A 17,845-nucleotide genomic window follows, 5' to 3' on the forward strand; every position below is an offset into this window, starting at 1 on the left:
GTATGCGCGCACCGTTGCCTGCGAATCGCCGAGTCTGCCCGGCTTGCAACTTGAAGGTTGCCATCAAGGTCAAGCGGAAAATGTAGACAGTAGAATCACCTAGTGCTGTCCACAATTATATTATGCTAGAATATATTTTGAATATATTCGAATAAATATGATTATATTATGCCCTTTGCATATTCAGACCCATTGAATATGAGTGATTATGAATATGAATATATTATGAATATAATATATTATACCTTGGCCATAATTAATTATATTCAAATACACCAGCAAGCCCTTCAGCCAGAGGTACTAGCTCTGTAGCAGGCTACTAGCAGCAGTAGCAACATCTTCAAACTCAGTCTTTACCATATCAATGGCTTTTGGCAGTAAATCAGGCCGGACAATATCCATATCCAGCCCTGACAGAAGGCTGAAGTTGACCTTTATATTGCTACCCTGGACTTTGATGATACTCTTCGCTGGTGAAGGTATCATACTTGACCTAGGCTAGAGTTTTGTTCAGCTTAATATCTTGTTGTAGAATATCCAGGCTATGTTACCAATCCTGGTTATAGCTGCAAAGAGCATCTCTGTAGGGCACCTGGTCTCCAGACTCCAGCATCAAGCATAGGATGACAGATATGCATGCCTCAATGACTGCAAAATTGGCCACAGAAACAACCATAACCAAGGAGTGGTTCAATAAACCATGAGATAAGGTGGATTATATGCACTATGTGCAGACTTGTGAAGCTTGAATATAATTGAATATATTCATAATATATTCATATTCTGAGCCCAATTATGATTATGAATATGAATACAATTATAATATGCTCCAGCAGAGAGAATATATTATGAATATGAATAAATTATGAAAATTTCGTATTCATAATCATAATTGGACAGCACTAGAATCACCGTGGCTGATCTCCGCCCATGGCCACGCCACTCATCTCTTGTCCACCCGTTTGTAAATGGCACCCGTCCGGACTCGCGGCGCTGCAGACGGCGACGGGGCCCCGGCACTTGATTCTATGCCAGCCCGGGCTGCACCATGATCGATCAGTCACGTGTGCACCTCCACCTCCTGCCTCCGCTTCCACCTCGCACGGCACTGCGTTATTCTTGGGGGCGCCGGATATAGCCTGCGCTCCTCCAACGGGGCGTCTGGTGACCGCCGCACATGCTCCCCGCGGCCAGACCGCGCGTGCTTTTGATATTCTTGGATTTTGGTCACGGTGAGGGATACCGAAGTGGAACGAACGGTGGCGCGGCGTGCCGCACGGAGAGGATTCGACGCTCTGGAGCGGGCAGCGGACGGAGACTCCGAGTCTTTCTTGTGTACTACGACATGCACTGTGCTAACATTCTACTGCTCCTGTCCCTCTCCGCCCTCTCCGCCGGCGCTGTCCCGGCGTCGGTCCTCGGCGCGGCGACGGACCTGCTCGACGCCAGCCGTGCGTTTCCCTTTTCCTTTCCGCTCACTGCCAATTTAGTAGCACGCCAGACATGCTGCACTTCCTCGGCGTCGTCGACGCGTTCGGGCACGTGTCCGTGCGCAGCCCCGCGAACGCGAGCGAGTTCCTCCTGTCCGCCGCGGTCGCGCCCGCACAGGCCACCGCCGCGGACATCGTCACGTACGACATCGCCAACGCCACCGCGCGCCAGGTCACGCTCAACGCGTCCGCGGCGATCCCGGCCGGGTTCGCGGAGCGCTTCATCCACTCCGAGGTGCGGTCCCTGGCGCACTCCCTTGTCCTTACATAAGTTGGACTAGATATACAAACGCTTCCCGGACGCGCACGCCGTCGTGCACGCGCACACGCCCGCCGTGCTCCCCTTCGCCAACCAGCCGACCATCGCGTTGGTCGCCCAGATGCACACCGCACCTGCCCTCGGCCCGGGCGCGCCGGTGTTCGACACGCGCGCCCTCCCGCCGGCGGTCCTCCCGCCCGACGCGCCGCACGACCTGCTCGTCCGGACCGCGGCGCTCGGGGCCGCGCTCGCGGGGGCGTTCCGCGCGGACAGCCGCGTCGTGCTCATGCGGTCGGTACTTTCTTCTCTCCGCGTCATATTACCTAACACGCGTCAGCGGACACGGGATGGCGCTCCGGGCGGGGACGCTGCGGCAGGCGGTGTTCGACGCGTACTACGTCGCGGAGGACGCGGCGGTGCAGCTGCAGGCCGCGCTCCTCGGCATGGGGCACGCCGCGCCGATCGGGCTCGACGCAAGAGAGGTCGCCGACGCGTCGGACACCGTGCCGACCCTCGTCGGGCGCGCGTGGGCTCTCTGGGCGGCACAGGTCGACGGCGCCGCGCTGTACGTCAACGACCTCCGCCGCCACGCGCCGCCCGCGCCCACCGGCTTCTAGCAAGCGTGTATTTCTGTGTTTCTCTATATATATGTACTGCTACCCAAAATACATGACCTCGAGCGCGGCGACGCTGTCCGCGCCGAACGTGACGCCGACGAGGCTCTCGTTGTTCACAATCAGCGTGTCGTACGCGAACGTCTCCGCCGTCTGCACCTCCACGTACGGCAGCGCCGAGTGCACCGCCTCGGCGAACACCGCGAGCGACGCGAACTCGGGCGGGCGCTGCGGGTCGTCGGCGGGCACGAGCGTCGCGGTCACGCGCCCCCCCTCTGGTAACTGCCGGGCATACGCGTCGACGGTCGCGCGCGCGAAGGACAGCACGCGTGCAGGCGCGGGCGTGCGGCGCGCGTCGAGGCGGATCGCGACGAGGCGCATGCCGCACGTGGTCGTGATGTAGTGCTTCGCGAGCGGGCGCGCGTCGAGCCAGCGCGTGTGCCGCGGGCCCCACTGCGCCCACGGCACGTCCAGCGGCACCACCACCGGCGCCGCCGCGCTGAGGGCCAGCAGCGGCGCGATCCCCGCGACGAAGCGCGCGCGCGGGAGCACGAGCAGGTGGTCCCGCGTCGAGTTGCGCGCCTCGGACCCCGTCGTGAACGTGATCAGGATCAGGTTGTCCTCCGGCGCGGGGAGGAAGGCGCCGCGCGGCCGGGCACGTGAGCCGGGTTTGTCAGCGCCGGACGGATACGGGAAGAAGGCGGTGCGCGGGTTGGGCTCGCCGCGGCACTGGAACGCGTAGATGCCGTGGCCGTCCTGCAGCGCGGGGAGGCGGAAGGAGTGGATCACGGGGTCGCGGCTGGGGGCGCCGTCCTGCGGGAGGCAGACGACGTCGAGGGCGGTCTCGAGGGCGTTGGGCACGAGGAGCATGGTGGGCGTGAGGAAGACGACGCCGGTGTTGTAGACCTGCTGCGGGGGCGTGATGGGCGCGCCGGTGTGCCAGTCGAGGATGTAGAGCAGGTCCGCGTCGCGGCTCTGCTGGGACCAGTACAGGAAGCTGACCGCGAGGGTGCGCCCGACGATCTCGACGGAGGCGCCGGGCCGGCCGTGCTCGCGGAGGACGGTGTTGAGCGTGATCTCGGGCTGCGCGGCGTGCGGATGGGGCTGGCCCGTGGAGAAGCTGAGCAGCTGCACGGCGATCGTCTGCTTCAGCGGGTGTGCCGCGGGCGTGCTCGTGACCACCGCGATTAGGTCCAGCTCCTCGACCGCCATCCCAAAGTCCACGATCGGCTTGCCCACCCAGATCCGCCGCCACTCCGGCAGCTCCCCGTCATCGGCGGGCGCGGTCGCGACGTACTTGATCGCGCGGCACATCGACCCCGCCTGCGCGTCGGGCACGTCCCCCACGAGAAAGTAGTCCCCCGTCACATCGTAGATCCCCGCGTTCTCAAACTCGAGCCCGAGCGTGTGCCGGCTGAGCGGCTTCAGCGCCATCCATCTCTCCTCACGTGCTTCCAGCAGGGCAAGGCGCTCCGCGGCGACGAGCCCGGGTAGCGCGGGGTGGTGCGGGTTCTCGACAACAGCAAGCTGCGCTTGGAGAAGACGGTAGCGCAGCGCGGCGGAGGACGCGAGGACGGCGTGCAGCTGTCTGTTGCCGCGGAAGCACGCGAGGACGTCCCGCACGGACAGGTACGCGACGCACTCGAGCAGCAGCTCCGGGGGCAGGTCCAGCAGGTGCATTCCGGGAAAAGTTTTGGCGGTGTGACGGTCACAGTGACGTGTCACGACTTCTCCTTTTCCTTTTCCGTTTTTCGCCGTGATGCGACCCTGCTGGTGACCGCCATGGCGCGATGGACGACGGCAAAGAGATACACCCGCAGTCGCTGGAAGTGCCCGCCCCGCTGCTCCTCGCGCAGCTCAACCAGCTCCTCGCCGCGCTCGCCCTGCCCTTGGCCTTAACCTCCCCGCTCGAGCTCACCCCGCTCCTCCTCATCGCCGTCGTCGAGTCTATCCTCCGGGACCGCCTCCCCATCGCGGACGACGTGCGCGCGCAGCTCGCGACGTCTAAGCGTGCGAAGGAGCACGGGGTCAAGATCTTCCTCGGGGTGATGCAGGCGGACCTGCTCGGCGCGGACGTCGGCCTCAGCGCGATGGACCCGCGCCGCCTCGCCCGCGGCGAGCAGCGCGAGACGCTGTATGTCGCCAGGCTGCTGTGCTGGTATGGCCGGCGGACGGGGCTCGTGGACCGCCCGGGGGGGGGGGAGGAGGGGTGAGACATCCACAAGAACAAACAACAACAACAACACCGGCAGGAGCCCGCCGTCGACGCTGACGACGCTGACGCCGACACAGCACTCGATGACGATGACGATAACGGAGCGCGCGGAGTCGGTCACGAGCGTGTCCTCCCAGCCCCGCCCCCGCCCGCCGAGGTGCATACATGAAGTGCCCTCGCTGGTGCTCTCCCCGCTCTCTCCCCGCCTCACCGCGCTCCCGTCCCCGCCCTTCCCGTCGGCGCTGCTGGAGGACGCGACGGTGCGCTACGAGGGCACCATCGCGCGCGTCGACGAGGACAGCGAGATCGCCCTCTTTGAGGCGTCCCGCGAGGCGTCCCAGTCCCGTTCACCCTCCCAATCCCAATTTCACTCCCCACCCCCACCTCCACCCCACACCGCCGAAGACACGCGGTACGCCGCCGCGCGCCGCACCCACGTCGCGCTCCTCGAGCGCCGCGCCCAGCTCCTCGAGCAGCTGGCCCGTTTGCAAAACCCTGATTAGACACTTGAATTATTCCTCCATCTACAGTGTATCGATGCGTCGTGTGTAGTGTAGTGTAGTGTACATATCTGTCGAGCCGTTAGGTCGTATGTTTTCTTGTTTTGTGTCGTTTTCGCTTGTTTGTTTGTTTGTTTTGTCGTAATGATCAAGGATTTGTTTTCTGTCTTCCATGTTCTGTTCAGCCTGTTGTCCGCCGCTGCAAAGGTTGAAACACTTACTTCCGCCACCAACTGTCACGTAAATGGAAGGGGACGTGTCAAGTTAAGCTCAGCTGCGCAGCGTCAAAGAAACTCTGGATTAAATGAGTCACGCGTCAATACAATAACAAGAAAGTTTTGCGGCTTTCTTCCTGCCCTGCTACTACTTCACCACCCATGCCGCGAAAGAGAGAAGAAGGAAACCCGTACCTGGGTATCGCCCGCGCGGACCGCGCGCTGGTGCGGACGCTCCGGACCGCACACGGATGGTCGCTGCGGCGCATCGCGGACGCGGTGGGGAGCAGCGCGTCGAGCGTGGGGTGTGTTGCACGGAACGAGCCGGGCGACGACGTCGAACGGGATGCAGGGCTGCTGGATAGGGACAACTTGTTGAGAAAGGTGTTGGCGGGGGAGGTGAATCCCGGGCGGACAACAAGGCCCCCCAGGCCGCGTGACAGGGAGGTGACCCAGGGGCATGACGACGACGACGACGACGACGAACTCGACGTGATCTCAAAAGCGAACCCGGTGCGTATGCATATACTTGACACTAATTTATATGTTACAATCCCTTGCTATTAGACTGGCACCCCGCTCGCGCCGGACTTGCTTGCCTTCCTCTCTCCGCTCCCGCTCGACCTCGCGCGCCACGCCCCGCTCTTCGCGGCATACCAAATGACCTCCCTCGCGGCCCTGCGCCCGCTCTGCGCGTTCCCCGCGGCGGAAAGAAGCGAGGCGCTGCTCGACCTCTTCTTGCCGCCGTTCCGCTGGCACCAGGCGCGTGACGACATAGCTCAACTCGGCGGCGGCATGACGCACGTGGAGATCATCGCGCTCGACCAGGCGCTCGACAAGCTCGCGAAAGAGGCGCGCCCAAACGCTGGATGAAACTTTGCCGATGCTTTGCTGTTTTTCTTTCACGGAACAGCCTTACATATCCATAGCGTCGCGCTTCTACTTAAATCTAGCTTGTGCCAGTGTTGTCGTTTGTTTTGTTTTTGTTGTGTTTTGTTTTCATTTGTTTATTTGTTTGTTTTGTCGTGGACGTGACAATGATCGGAGATTTTCTGTGCCAACTACCGCCATGAGCTTAAAGCACGCGTACTTGCTGCCAGCCAATGGTGCTTCGGGGGACGCTGCTGCTTCCGCCGTCCCCCTCCACCTTCTATTGGACTGTTCTGGATCTGCGCTGGAAATGGAAGTGGAATTGAACTGGTATAAGGTTAAGCTCGCCTGCGCAGAATGAATTCAACGCCCGCCATACATATGTAGAAACGACCGCAGCCTCCTCTCTGCTGCTCTTTTCCTGCCCCCACTACGATGCTGCCCAAGAAAGAAGAAGAGAACGAACAAGACATCCAACTCGAGCCTCCGCCCCCACCCACTGGCACGGGCTCCCGATAAACTAGCTTAGCTTATCTTAAGTATTCATTGACTTAGTCAACACTTATCTTAAGCTTACAACTTAAGTAAATAGAGACTTAAGTTTCACTACTATTGGGGATTATCATGTCTAGTTCAACAATATCTTGAGTATATATCTTAAGATATCATAAGATCTTGTTTCAAATACTAAAAATGGTTGTCTATATCTTGTCAAGTTGACCCCCCCAAAGAAGGTATCCAAAAAATACATTGTATATTGTGTCACATGTCACACACACATGTCACACCTATGTTATTATGTAACCTATTTTGGCATGTGATAGATATTTTTGGTAATTTTTCACTTTGTCTAACACTTCTGGCACCTAGAGTTTCCAAATAAGGAAATAGTTCAAGTCCAAATTTGTATATGAGCTTATGCCAAAATTGCTATTTGAATTGAGTAGAATGTTGTTGAGATACTATATCTACAGGGTGGCTGTGCAGGCTTATCAATGAATTGTACTGATAAAAGATTTTGATTATACCAGAGTGGTTACAAGTTGTTGTTTATTATACCTACCACCTAATCTTTCTTGACTTCCTATAGGATCAATCAATTTTCCAAGATGATATCATCATTTTTAGGAAATTAACCAGAAAAGAACAATCTTATCAGAGTAGTAGAATAACCAGTTACAATTCCCTATATGAACATATTGTTAAGCCTTTTCAAGTAATATATCAATAAATTATTATGATCTGACTTTAAAACAGGTTGAAAATTATATCTATCACTTGTTCTTCCAATATATAGTTACATTCTTGATATTATTATTTTTTAAGAAATTAACTTGAAAGAACAATCATATTAGAGTAGAACAACCAGCTACAAGCCCCTATATGGACATATTATTAAGGCTTCTCAAGTGATATAATAATAAAATCATTGTGATCTGACTACTTAAGTAAATAGAGACTTAAGTTTCACTACTATTGGGGATTATCATGTCTAGTTCAACAATATCTTGAGTATATATCTTAAGATATCATAAGATCTTGTTTCAAATACTAAAAATGGTTGTCTATATCTTGTCAAGTTGACCCCCCCAAAGAAGGTATCCAAAAAATACATTGTATATTGTGTCACATGTCACACACACATGTCACACCTATGTTATTATGTAACCTATTTTGGCATGTGATAGATATTTTTGGTAATTTTTCACTTTGTCTAACACTTCTGGCACCTAGAGTTTCCAAATAAGGAAATAGTTCAAGTCCAAATTTGTATATGAGCTTATGCCAAAATTGCTATTTGAATTGAGTAGAATGTTGTTGAGATACTATATCTACAGGGTGGCTGTGCAGGCTTATCAATGAATTGTACTGATAAAAGATTTTGATTATACCAGAGTGGTTACAAGTTGTTGTTTATTATACCTACCACCTAATCTTTCTTGACTTCCTATAGGATCAATCAATTTTCCAAGATGATATCATCATTTTTAGGAAATTAACCAGAAAAGAACAATCTTATCAGAGTAGTAGAATAACCAGTTACAATTCCCTATATGAACATATTGTTAAGCCTTTTCAAGTAATATATCAATAAATTATTATGATCTGACTTTAAAACAGGTTGAAAATTATATCTATCACTTGTTCTTCCAATATATAGTTACATTCTTGATATTATTATTTTTTAAGAAATTAACTTGAAAGAACAATCATATTAGAGTAGAACAACCAGCTACAAGCCCCTATATGGACATATTATTAAGGCTTCTCAAGTGATATAATAATAAAATCATTGTGATCTGACTTCAAAACAGGTTGAAAATTACATCTATCACTTATTCTTCTAATATATTATTGTAATTTTTATTTCTAAATGTAATGTACAGAAGCTTTGGCTACAAACTTTAAAGAGGTACAGGGTCTTGAAAATCCTTGAAAAATCCTATCAGATATTCCAGTTCATATCTTTATGGCAACCAATTCATATAAAAATTTGTTTCTCTACCAGGACTTGTACATAAGCTCCATACCTAACTTGTCCATCCATTTTAATAACTCATCACGGCTTGCAGAGATTCGGGCAATAAGGTCCTCAAAACAATCTGCCTTGACCCAATTACTGTTGGCTCCAGTTGCAGATCTGTGAAATTCTCTAGTAGCATTAAGCTTGAGACTGTGCCACATTGCTGCTTGTGTGTGTGCATAGACAGCCCTACCACTCTGTGCAGAAAAATACTTCGCACGTTGATCCCAAGTGTCTGCTTCATACTTGAAGCGTTGGATGACCCGCCAGAGCTCAACATGCTTGGCCTCATACTGCTCCAGCCAGCGGAAAAACTCAGCTTCAGTCCGGAAGAAATGGACCCGTTTTGCTATAGAACAAGACTTGGATTAGTTGTGCTGAAAAATGGTTCAATCTGAATACGCACACTCTGCCTTGAATTTTGCAATATTGGTATTGGACTCGGTTGGCATTAACAACATTTCAGGATTCCAAACCCAGCCATCAACTCGTTCCTTTGGCTTCTTGGACTTTGTCATAGCACTGGTTTTCTGTTGTTTCATTGGAGAGCCTCGGGGCGTTGCTTTGAAATAATTAGCCCTCTGAAAAGACACATATCAAATAACTGACCTCCGGCTCGCCGCTTACGTGTAGCAGTCCCAGTCACGATTGGCTCATCACTGTCTGTCTCCTCCTCAGAGCCAGACATGTCTTCGAGACCCATATGGCCTGAAATATCTTCCATAAGCTCTGCTGCCTCTGTATTGTCAGAGCCAACAAGGAGGCGCCAGAAATCACCCTCGACAGGCCTCGAGTCGCCACGTAAGCGGAACAAATGGGTGTCTTTCCGTGAGGTGTCAGATCGGGACATTGGCGGAAAGGGCTTCTTGGCATCTGATTTCAAAAATCCGAGGGCAACCAGGGCACTTCGAGTGTAGTTATAGAGATGGATGCTGAGATCAAAGAACATCTCTCCCTTCTCCTTGGTCCGTGTTGCCCGGGTAATCCCTGCTTGGCCACGATAATCATAGCTTCGGGAACTGCGTATAATCGACATAGTAATTGTCTTTTCTTGAACATCGAGGATCCGCGCATTTGCCTCGGCACAACGAAGCTTAATTTCGTCGTCGATAAGCTGTGGATCGAGCGAGAATCCATGCTCTGCCATGCAAACACGGGATGGCACTTGAATCACAGCATTCTCTGGGGCATCGGGGTCAAGGGCAGAGAGAGGAAGGGTGGGAAGGATCATCAGTTGTTGGCATCGAAAATCGTCAAGAGCTTCAGCTAGTGTATCGCGCAAGGCAGAAATGAGCTTTTTTGCGGTCTCTTGCAGGGGGGTGTGCTTGATAGGACTTCACATGTGCCTTCAAGGTTTCCCTTCAAAACTGTGGTTAGTGTCAAAGATGACGAAGCAGTGGTATTAGTTCTTACGAAGAGCATTCCAAGGCCATTCCCCATCGGATCCAAGCTGCCGCCGATGTCGGATCATCAGCTTTGGCACTGCCCGAGTCTGCAGCTGAAGGCTTGGCCTCCTCAGCCATTGCAGCCAGGACATCGTCGATAGATGTCACTGAGAGATAAGTTAGCTATAGTTGATGAATCAAGGAAGGCTGACCGGTCTTGCTGCTGTGCTGGTATACACTCCGAATCCCCCCTTCTGTCTCCTCACACAATCGTGACATGCGCGACCATTCGGAAACATGATCACGGTTCTCTTGACAGACTCGTTTGAAATGGCAAGATTATTGCCAGCCACAAGAAGGGCCTCACGACGTTCATCTCCAAGCTGAGTAGCTGCAAATAAAATCAATTTCACATCCAGTTGCCTCAAGACATAGTACGATACCAAGTTTGAACATCTTATTCCGGTTCCAGAAGTCGATGGCGAAGTTGATGCTATCATGACGCGCACCAGCAGTCATTTGTCGAAACGATGGCCCAAATTCATTGAGGTATGGCCAGATTGTCTCGATTGTCTCCGCAAAGAAATGGGTGCGGCACGGGAAATATGCCGGCTGATACTTGGTTTTGCATGCATCACCATGACCATCAATATGCTTCGCAGGGATCTGGCCTTCCATTTCCTGGACAATTTCATGAAGCCACTCTTCGTCCGGAAACATTTCCCGAACGCGGTTAAGCTGGTTGATAATCCAGGAACAGTAGCTATCGTACGATTGTACATGCGGCCAACGAAGCGATGAAGGATATGGGGGAGAGTTCTTTTGCTGTAAATGTCTTGTCTGGGCATATTGCACAATCGCGAATCTAATGGAAAAGTAAGTGAAGCACACGATTATCACAGACACATACGCCTCGGAGACGAGCATGTCAGCAAGACCAGCAGGGAACCCATGTGAACAAGCCGATGCTACGACACCGCTGACCTGGGTATTTTTGTACTTGTATTTCCCCTGATTTCGAATCGAGCCAATATGGGCCTTGCACGGGACCTCCTATAAGCACTCTCATGAGCAAACGAGTCACGGTGGAATGATACATATTAGAATATCGACCTTGTCTGCCGGGTTTACAACGTAGGCCGTTGCAAATTTGGTAAAATCTGCTTGCGTCGCGAAGTACATAGTGCCATCAGTCAGAGCTTGATCTGTGCCGTTGTCGCGGTTTTTTTGAAAAGGTTGGCCTTGAAATTTCCATCGAGCATTTGATGCTCCGCGATCAGATGTCTAGATGCGCCGTATTCAACAACCATAAAGATAGCAATGGAAAGCCATACCGAAGACTTTTCGGCACAGAAGCGACACCGTCAAGTGGCATATTGATACCCGGCTCTGGACATGCAGCACATACAGTGCCAAGATACCCCACAGGACGATGAGGGTAGGTTCGTTCGAGCTGATCCCCAATGGCGTCATCAACACCATGGGCCTTACCACGCTGAAGCTGCGTATCCAGATAGTTGTAGATTCGGCTAATATTGTCGAAGTATTTTGAAAAGTCCTGGATAAAATAAACATAAGTTGCATCGCCTCGGGCGGGAGCTGAACTTACAGGAACACTATCAGGAACCCATGGATCCGCCAGACGCTGCATAACGCGGACAAAGTCCCAGGCCGAAAGCTTGCCTTGGTGGCGATACTCGCGCCATTGCTCCATAACACGCAGTGTGAACCCAGTCTGCGGAGCATCAATGGTTGCCGGTAATATCCCGGCTTGGATTAGCTGCTTCCAGGCCGGTATTGACTTGCAGCCACACAAGGTAATAGCGGTGGTATGAGTGCCATTGATGTCAACGAGAATGAAGTCCTGGCGTCTGAGAGCGCGGGGACAAAACTCTCCGTTGTGGCCGATGTGAATTGCGGAGTTCTCCCGAACACAGCTGATGTCTGTTCGACGGAAAAACTGAGCATCTGTGTCCCAGACTTCGGCCCAATGGGTTGGATTACGACGATGGTTCCGGAGGAAACACTGCCGACAGACAACAGTGCCTTGAACGCAGTCCAAGCAGCGGACAAGGCAGAGATCCCCACTATTGCAAGGACATAATTGCAATAGATTGTCGTCGTGATGCAATGTGAGCAAGGTTTCCAGGAGTTCAGCTTCCTTGTCCATATATTTACCCATATGTGCCACTCTCTAACCCCAATGCAATTGAGCAATATAACAATGAAAGGGAAGCAGGACTGACCTCTCGCTTTGCACTCGCTTCTTCTGGTAAGTCAGTGGTGGTGTTTGGCTCTTGACTGTCGTCTAGAAGGGGTGGCACAGACTCTTCGAAGCTGACTGGGACTCTAGATGTCGTCTGTTGCTTTTTCGGGGATGGCAGCGCATAGTACGCTCGACTCGTTGTGGTCCCGTTTGGCTGCTGGGAGTTAACAAGAAAAGTGCCACTTGCACTCGCAAGAATGGGACGCGCGGAAGAAGGAGCGGGAGCTCCGCCACGGCCGCGACCACGGACTGGCTTTCCTGTACGATGGAGGAACATGTCGGGGAAAGGGTTTTGCTGTGTCAGGTGACCGTATACCTGGAATGACTCAGAAGTACAAGGTATTTGGGAGAAAAGATTCATATATTGTCGGAGTAACATTAAAGTTGACACAAGGCTACAGTAGCAATGAAGACGAAAGGTTTTGAAGCTGTGGAACATACCTGGGTTTTGTCCGCATCACGGTAATGTTTCGCGGTAAGCTAGTAGTAGTCTGTCAGTGTAAATGACATGGCGAACGTGACATATAAGGACACACCATTTCAAGCTCAGCTGAATCCTTCCGCAGATTATGCAGTTCCATGCCGAGCACGAGGGCTGAGTAGCTCGCTGGACGATGCGTGACTTGAGCGGCAGCAGCAGGCCGGATTCAGGGCTGCATTCGGTCAGACATCCCGAGCCCGTCACAAGGAAACTCGCTACGCACCGTCAAGTCGCGGCCCTTCTGCGAATCGTTGGTTAAGTCGCGGCCCTTCTGCGAATCATTGACGGTGTTGGAAGTACCCCTTGCAAACGGATTGACCGGAGATGTGCGTGTCGTGGTTGCCAACGGAGGGGAAGACATGCGCCGACAGCGTCCGCAACGTGCATCTCCACGTTGAGGTCACGGAGGTCTGACGCGACATCGCTGGGGTGTTGCTGTTCAGCGTAGTCTTTCTGGAAAGTATTGCACGTACAGATGGTAAGTCATACCAAGCGCTCCGCTACGTCGCCCGTAATGGTCGAGAAGCTCGGCTGGCGGCGCTGAACTGCGGGCCAGCATTCGACTCCACCAGCGACATGGGTGCACGTTGCCATTCGGGCCCGCCATCGCGCTTGGTGTGGGCGGGGTGTATTCCCTCGAGGAAAGGGTTGTCGTCATCTTCATCGATGGAGTTAGCGGCGCGTGCAGCGGCCGTTGTTGGGTGGTTTGCACCTTGTGATGGGGCAGAACCGCTTGTAACAGTGGTATCAGCGCGTGCAGCACTGTTCGGTGAGTCCGGAAACACGCGACCAGCGAGGGCAGTATGGAGGGGAAAGGAAGCAAGAAGTCGGGACACGCCCGTGATTGATGTGCCGCGCACGGACCACGCTGTGCGGCACGTGCCACGTCAAACGTGTCTTCTCTTCCGTCACCATGCGATCCCAGGCCCAGCGCCGCGCTGGGCGCCTATAGGCGAATCCGGGTGCGTGCGGTGGTATCGCTTAAGCCCAGCAAGGCGTTATGCCCACGGCTCAACATGACGGTGCTCAATCCTTGCGCAGTCCGGCTTGCAAGCGAAGCTCACTTCAACAAAGAGCAATACAAAAATACATGACTATCGACTTCAATCAATCTCGATAACGGTATGGACTCGTTTCACTTTGAGTTTCTTCCTCGGTTTCTCATCTTCAGTTGTCAGGTCAATGACAATGGTGTTTTTGGGGCGAACCGGCGAGGTCGGCGGGGTGGGAGGGAAGGAGGAGTGCCGCTTCCGCTTGCAAGCAGAGGATTTGGTGGTGCCTGTTAGGTCAATAACCTGAATGGCACCGCCATGGGCCGGAGCAGCGGCAAGAGCCGGTACCCTCACGCGAGGCGCTGCTGGTCCTCGAACAACAGTCCGCGGCGCGAGATTGCAGGGAATTGGGTCGAGGCTCGGCAGCGCCTCCCGTGCCCAGTCAGGGCGAGGATAATGATGGTAGCGGAGCATGAAGTTGTTCCAGCGTCGTTCAGCACCTTGCAGAAGCTGTCGAGCGGCAGGATTGCGGATGATGAATCGATCACCCGTTTTTTGAAAGTACAGCTTGAGGCTGTTATGATACGTGCGGAGTTCTCGCTGCACTTCACCAGTTGGAATTGCGGTGTGTACATTTTTTATTCCCTGCCCTCTGTTAAGCTAAACGAATTGAACCAAGACTGAGACGCACATAGGAAGCTATAATTCGGCCATATTGCTCGCCCGTTTGACGGGTCCCCATTGCCATGCTAAGACCGTCAAGGCGCTGGAGCTCAACCAAGAGGCAGTCGACGCCAAAAGCCTCAATGGCTTTGCGAAGAATGGCAAATCCCAGTGCGTTCACCTTATGGCTGACGGTGCAGCCTTCGGGAAGCAGTTGCTCGAGGAGATCTGGGTTGATATCGTTCTGGCGGCGCATATCGGTGAGTGCAAGTTTTTTTGGAGGGCGTTCCATTCATCTATATTTATACAGCTGTTGGTACCGGTGCTTTGTTCCATATTCCCGCATTGTCCCACTCATTCCGCACCTGCTCCTTGTCCAAGGCTCGCTTTAGGTGCCCACATCCAAGGCTTGTCTCTTACCACCACGACCACTATTCTCCCCCGATTGATACGAAAATGCTCGGCGGACATGTCGCATACAACGAAAGCAAGGTTCCGACAGTCATGCCCATGCCAAAGCTGGCTCGTGTCATCTTAACGAAGAATGACGCTTATGGCGTCCCCCAGCTCAGCGACCACCAGCGAGGCTACCTGCTCGATGTGGCCTTCAAAGGCTTCGACATTACAACCCGTCTCAATGAGACCGACCGGCGCAATATCTTAAAAGCAGCATTGGCGGCCAAAACCCTTCCAGCACATTTCGGAAAATCCTCAACGCGATGTGGAGGAGGAGGCAGCGATGACACTGGAGATCGAGGCAGCGATTCATGCTGCCCGTGCCGAAGAGGCTGCCAAGAGGGCCAACAAGGGGAAGCCCGGGCCCGCAACAAAATCCATCGCAAACTCTGCGACCGCGACCAACGCCACGGGCAAGGATGTTGATGCTCAACGGGCAACACTACGAGGTTTTGCGATTCAAGGATGGGAAACCGTATGTCCTTCTCTTTGCGACACGACTTAGAGTTTATTTTCGCTCTATTAGGCCATCAAGAAGGTCCTCACGAATGCAGGCACATATGCCAAACGCGCGAAGAACGAGGCTGTCCCAGCGACTGCAAGTATGCCTTTGACTGACGCGATGCGACTACTCAACCTGCTGGAGTTCACTCCTCGCATGAAGTTTGTCACCGACATGCACGACGAAATCCTTGCTCACTCACGCACGTATCCCGGTGGCAACGCCGGGGCCAATTTCAATCACGCTGCTAAAGAAATGTGGGCTCGTGCTGACCAGAGTCACTGGGCTGCCGAGACACGGAAGGATATGGAAGCAGTCCCGATCTCAGAGTATGAATCAAGTCATTCACGAGGCAGAATGCTGACCACTCGCACAGGCTTATTGCGATGTTCAAGAACGGTCTGTGTAGTGCATTGAGTACAATTCTTGGCACTGGTCGCCTTGGCCACTTTGTTGCCACTCTACAGCTTGGCTACCATGATGCTGCCAAGGACCAAATGGTCTTCGAAGTGTGCGTCTCCTTTCTTCTTCCATTAAGCTTGTCTTGTTGACTGTTGGGCAGTGGCGAAGTTCTTCCCCCAGACTCGGGGATTCAACGAGAGTTTCACGAGATGTTCTCGACCGAGTCCGGTGCGCAGCTCCGCGCGATGCACCAGTGGGCTGCAGAGACCCTCAGAGGTATGTACCATGTGCTTCGATCAGTAATCCGTGAGAGGACTAACTTTGCAGCAGATCTTTCCCAAGACAAGAATGCTGCTGCAGATAATCATGAACGACTCGGAGCGCCGCAACTACCCTTATTCACCCTCTCTGACTCCCAACTGGAGTCCCTGACAGTTGCCGAGCTCACGACCGAGATTACGGCCTTCTTGAATGCCTCCTTCGGTAGGCTTTCTCAGCACTTTCTTTGCAGCAATCTTATATTTGATCAGCATTCTCGCATGAAGCTGTGACAATCCCCTGGGACGACATCCGTGCCAACCCAGCTCATTATTACGACACCGACATGGTCAAGCTCCCTTTCCCACTGGATGATCCGTCAAGGTTAAAGCCCAGTCAACGCTTCGATATCGCCACAGCTCTCCGTGACCTTACGGGACCGTTGTTCCGCAAACCGGGGGACTCGGATGCCGATCAATTGAACGACAACAATAGTGAAGCAGCTATTTCCCGTGAACGCGCTGAGGCTGACCACCTTGCGGCGGCAGCGGCAGAAGCAGCTCGCATTGAAGCTCAACGTATTGCCTCCGAAAAGGCTGAAACAGCTCGGATCGCAGCGGTCGAGCGCGAAAAGGCCGACCGCGAAAAGGCCGAGCGCGAACAGACCGAGCGCGAACAGGCCGAGCGCGAACAGGCCGAGCGTGAGGAAGCGGATCGCAAGGCAGCTGAAGCAGTGGAGAAAGAGAAGGCTGATGCAGCCCAGAAGTTGGTTGACTACGAGGCAGCTGTTGCAGAGGCGAGGAAGAGGAGACAGAAAATTCCTCCCCGGCCAGAGGGCCTGCCAGAGCCTGACCTTTCGGATGCCATTACTAAGCCACGCCCTCGTCGAAAGCGCGTTCATGATGAAGTTGAAGCCGAGGTTCCCGCTTCCCGCATTCTGCGCTCGCACAAGGAAGCTGCTGACAAGCGCCCCACAAAACGCCGCCGTTGAAGTGAGTTCTTAAGCATTCAAATCTCAGGTTACTGATTGTTCTAGGTTTCACTATCTCTCAAGATTTCAAACTCAAGTATTGTACTCTTAAGATTTGTGATCTATCTTAAGTTTTCATAATAAATGTTCAGTTAACATTTTGGCATGATTTCAGACTTGAGAACGGGTACTTTCTTAAGTTCCTTGATCTTAAGTTGGTAAAATTTTACTACTATTACATTGAGTTGCACAGGACTATGTATTCAGGGCTTAAGTAGCGAACTTAAGCTAAATCTTGACCTGGTCAATAAAAACTTAAGTGAAGCTAAGCTAATATTTGGGCTCCCGCCCCCCGCCCGAGCTCGCCGCGCGCTTCGCAGGGCTGTCCCGCCCCGATCGCGCGCTGGTGCGGACGCTCAAGACGGCGCACGGGTGGCCGCTCGCGCGCATCGCGGCCGCGGTGGGCAGCAGCGGCGGGAGCCTGTCGCGCGTCGTGCGGAACGACATGCCCGTGCACGACGATCCAAAGAGGGACGCGGAGCTGCTGGATAAAGACAGACTGGAGCGCGTGTTGAAGGGCGAGGTGACGCCCGGCAGGAAGCGGGGAAAGTATAAGCTGGGGCTGCAGAAGCGTGGGCGGGGCCGGCCGAGGGGGGCACCGGTGAGACGGAGCGCGAGGCAGCAGGGGCGGAAGGCGGAGCTGGATGAAGACAGCGATAGTGACAGCGAGAGTGACAGCGAAAGTGAGAGCTCCGGACCTGGAGGGACCGAGTCGGGCGAGGA

The 17,845-nt window shown here is 53.4% G+C and overlaps 4 protein-coding genes across 4 annotated transcripts; 3 read left to right on the top strand and 1 right to left on the bottom strand.

The window, feature by feature from the left end:
* Positions 1 to 1,177: 1,177 nt before the first annotated feature.
* On the top strand, positions 1,178 to 2,366 carry MIND_00212000 (Arad-like aldolase/epimerase; the record flags this gene model as incomplete). The annotated part of the gene is made up of 4 exons (XM_037359014.1): positions 1,178 to 1,451; positions 1,502 to 1,725; positions 1,772 to 2,040; positions 2,087 to 2,366. 4 exons carry the CDS (start codon positions 1,178 to 1,180, stop codon positions 2,364 to 2,366), a joined length of 1,047 nt encoding a protein of 348 aa, XP_037224109.1.
* A 39-nt stretch (positions 2,367 to 2,405) lies between these two features.
* MIND_00212100 (uncharacterized protein) lies at positions 2,406 to 4,061 on the bottom strand (the record flags this gene model as incomplete). Its single annotated transcript, XM_037359015.1, has 1 exon — positions 2,406 to 4,061. Exon 1 carries the CDS (start codon positions 4,041 to 4,043, stop codon positions 2,406 to 2,408), a length of 1,638 nt encoding a protein of 545 aa, XP_037224110.1. The 5' UTR covers positions 4,044 to 4,061.
* Positions 4,062 to 5,455: 1,394 nt separating this feature from the next.
* On the top strand, positions 5,456 to 6,166 carry MIND_00212200 (uncharacterized protein; the record flags this gene model as incomplete). The annotated part of the gene is made up of 2 exons (XM_037359016.1): positions 5,456 to 5,806; positions 5,861 to 6,166. 2 exons carry the CDS (start codon positions 5,456 to 5,458, stop codon positions 6,164 to 6,166), a joined length of 657 nt encoding a protein of 218 aa, XP_037224111.1.
* Positions 6,167 to 15,213: 9,047 nt separating this feature from the next.
* On the top strand, positions 15,214 to 17,083 carry MIND_00212300 (uncharacterized protein; the record flags this gene model as incomplete). Its single annotated transcript, XM_037359017.1, has 6 exons — positions 15,214 to 15,405; positions 15,457 to 15,761; positions 15,809 to 15,943; positions 15,995 to 16,110; positions 16,165 to 16,317; positions 16,365 to 17,083. 6 exons carry the CDS (start codon positions 15,214 to 15,216, stop codon positions 17,081 to 17,083), a joined length of 1,620 nt encoding a protein of 539 aa, XP_037224112.1.
* Positions 17,084 to 17,845: the final 762 nt, after the last annotated feature.

This window comes from Mycena indigotica, assembly GCF_014461135.1.
Source record: "Mycena indigotica strain 171206Taipei chromosome Unknown Mind.scaff0002, whole genome shotgun sequence".
NCBI classification, from domain to species: domain Eukaryota; kingdom Fungi; phylum Basidiomycota; class Agaricomycetes; order Agaricales; family Mycenaceae; genus Mycena; species Mycena indigotica.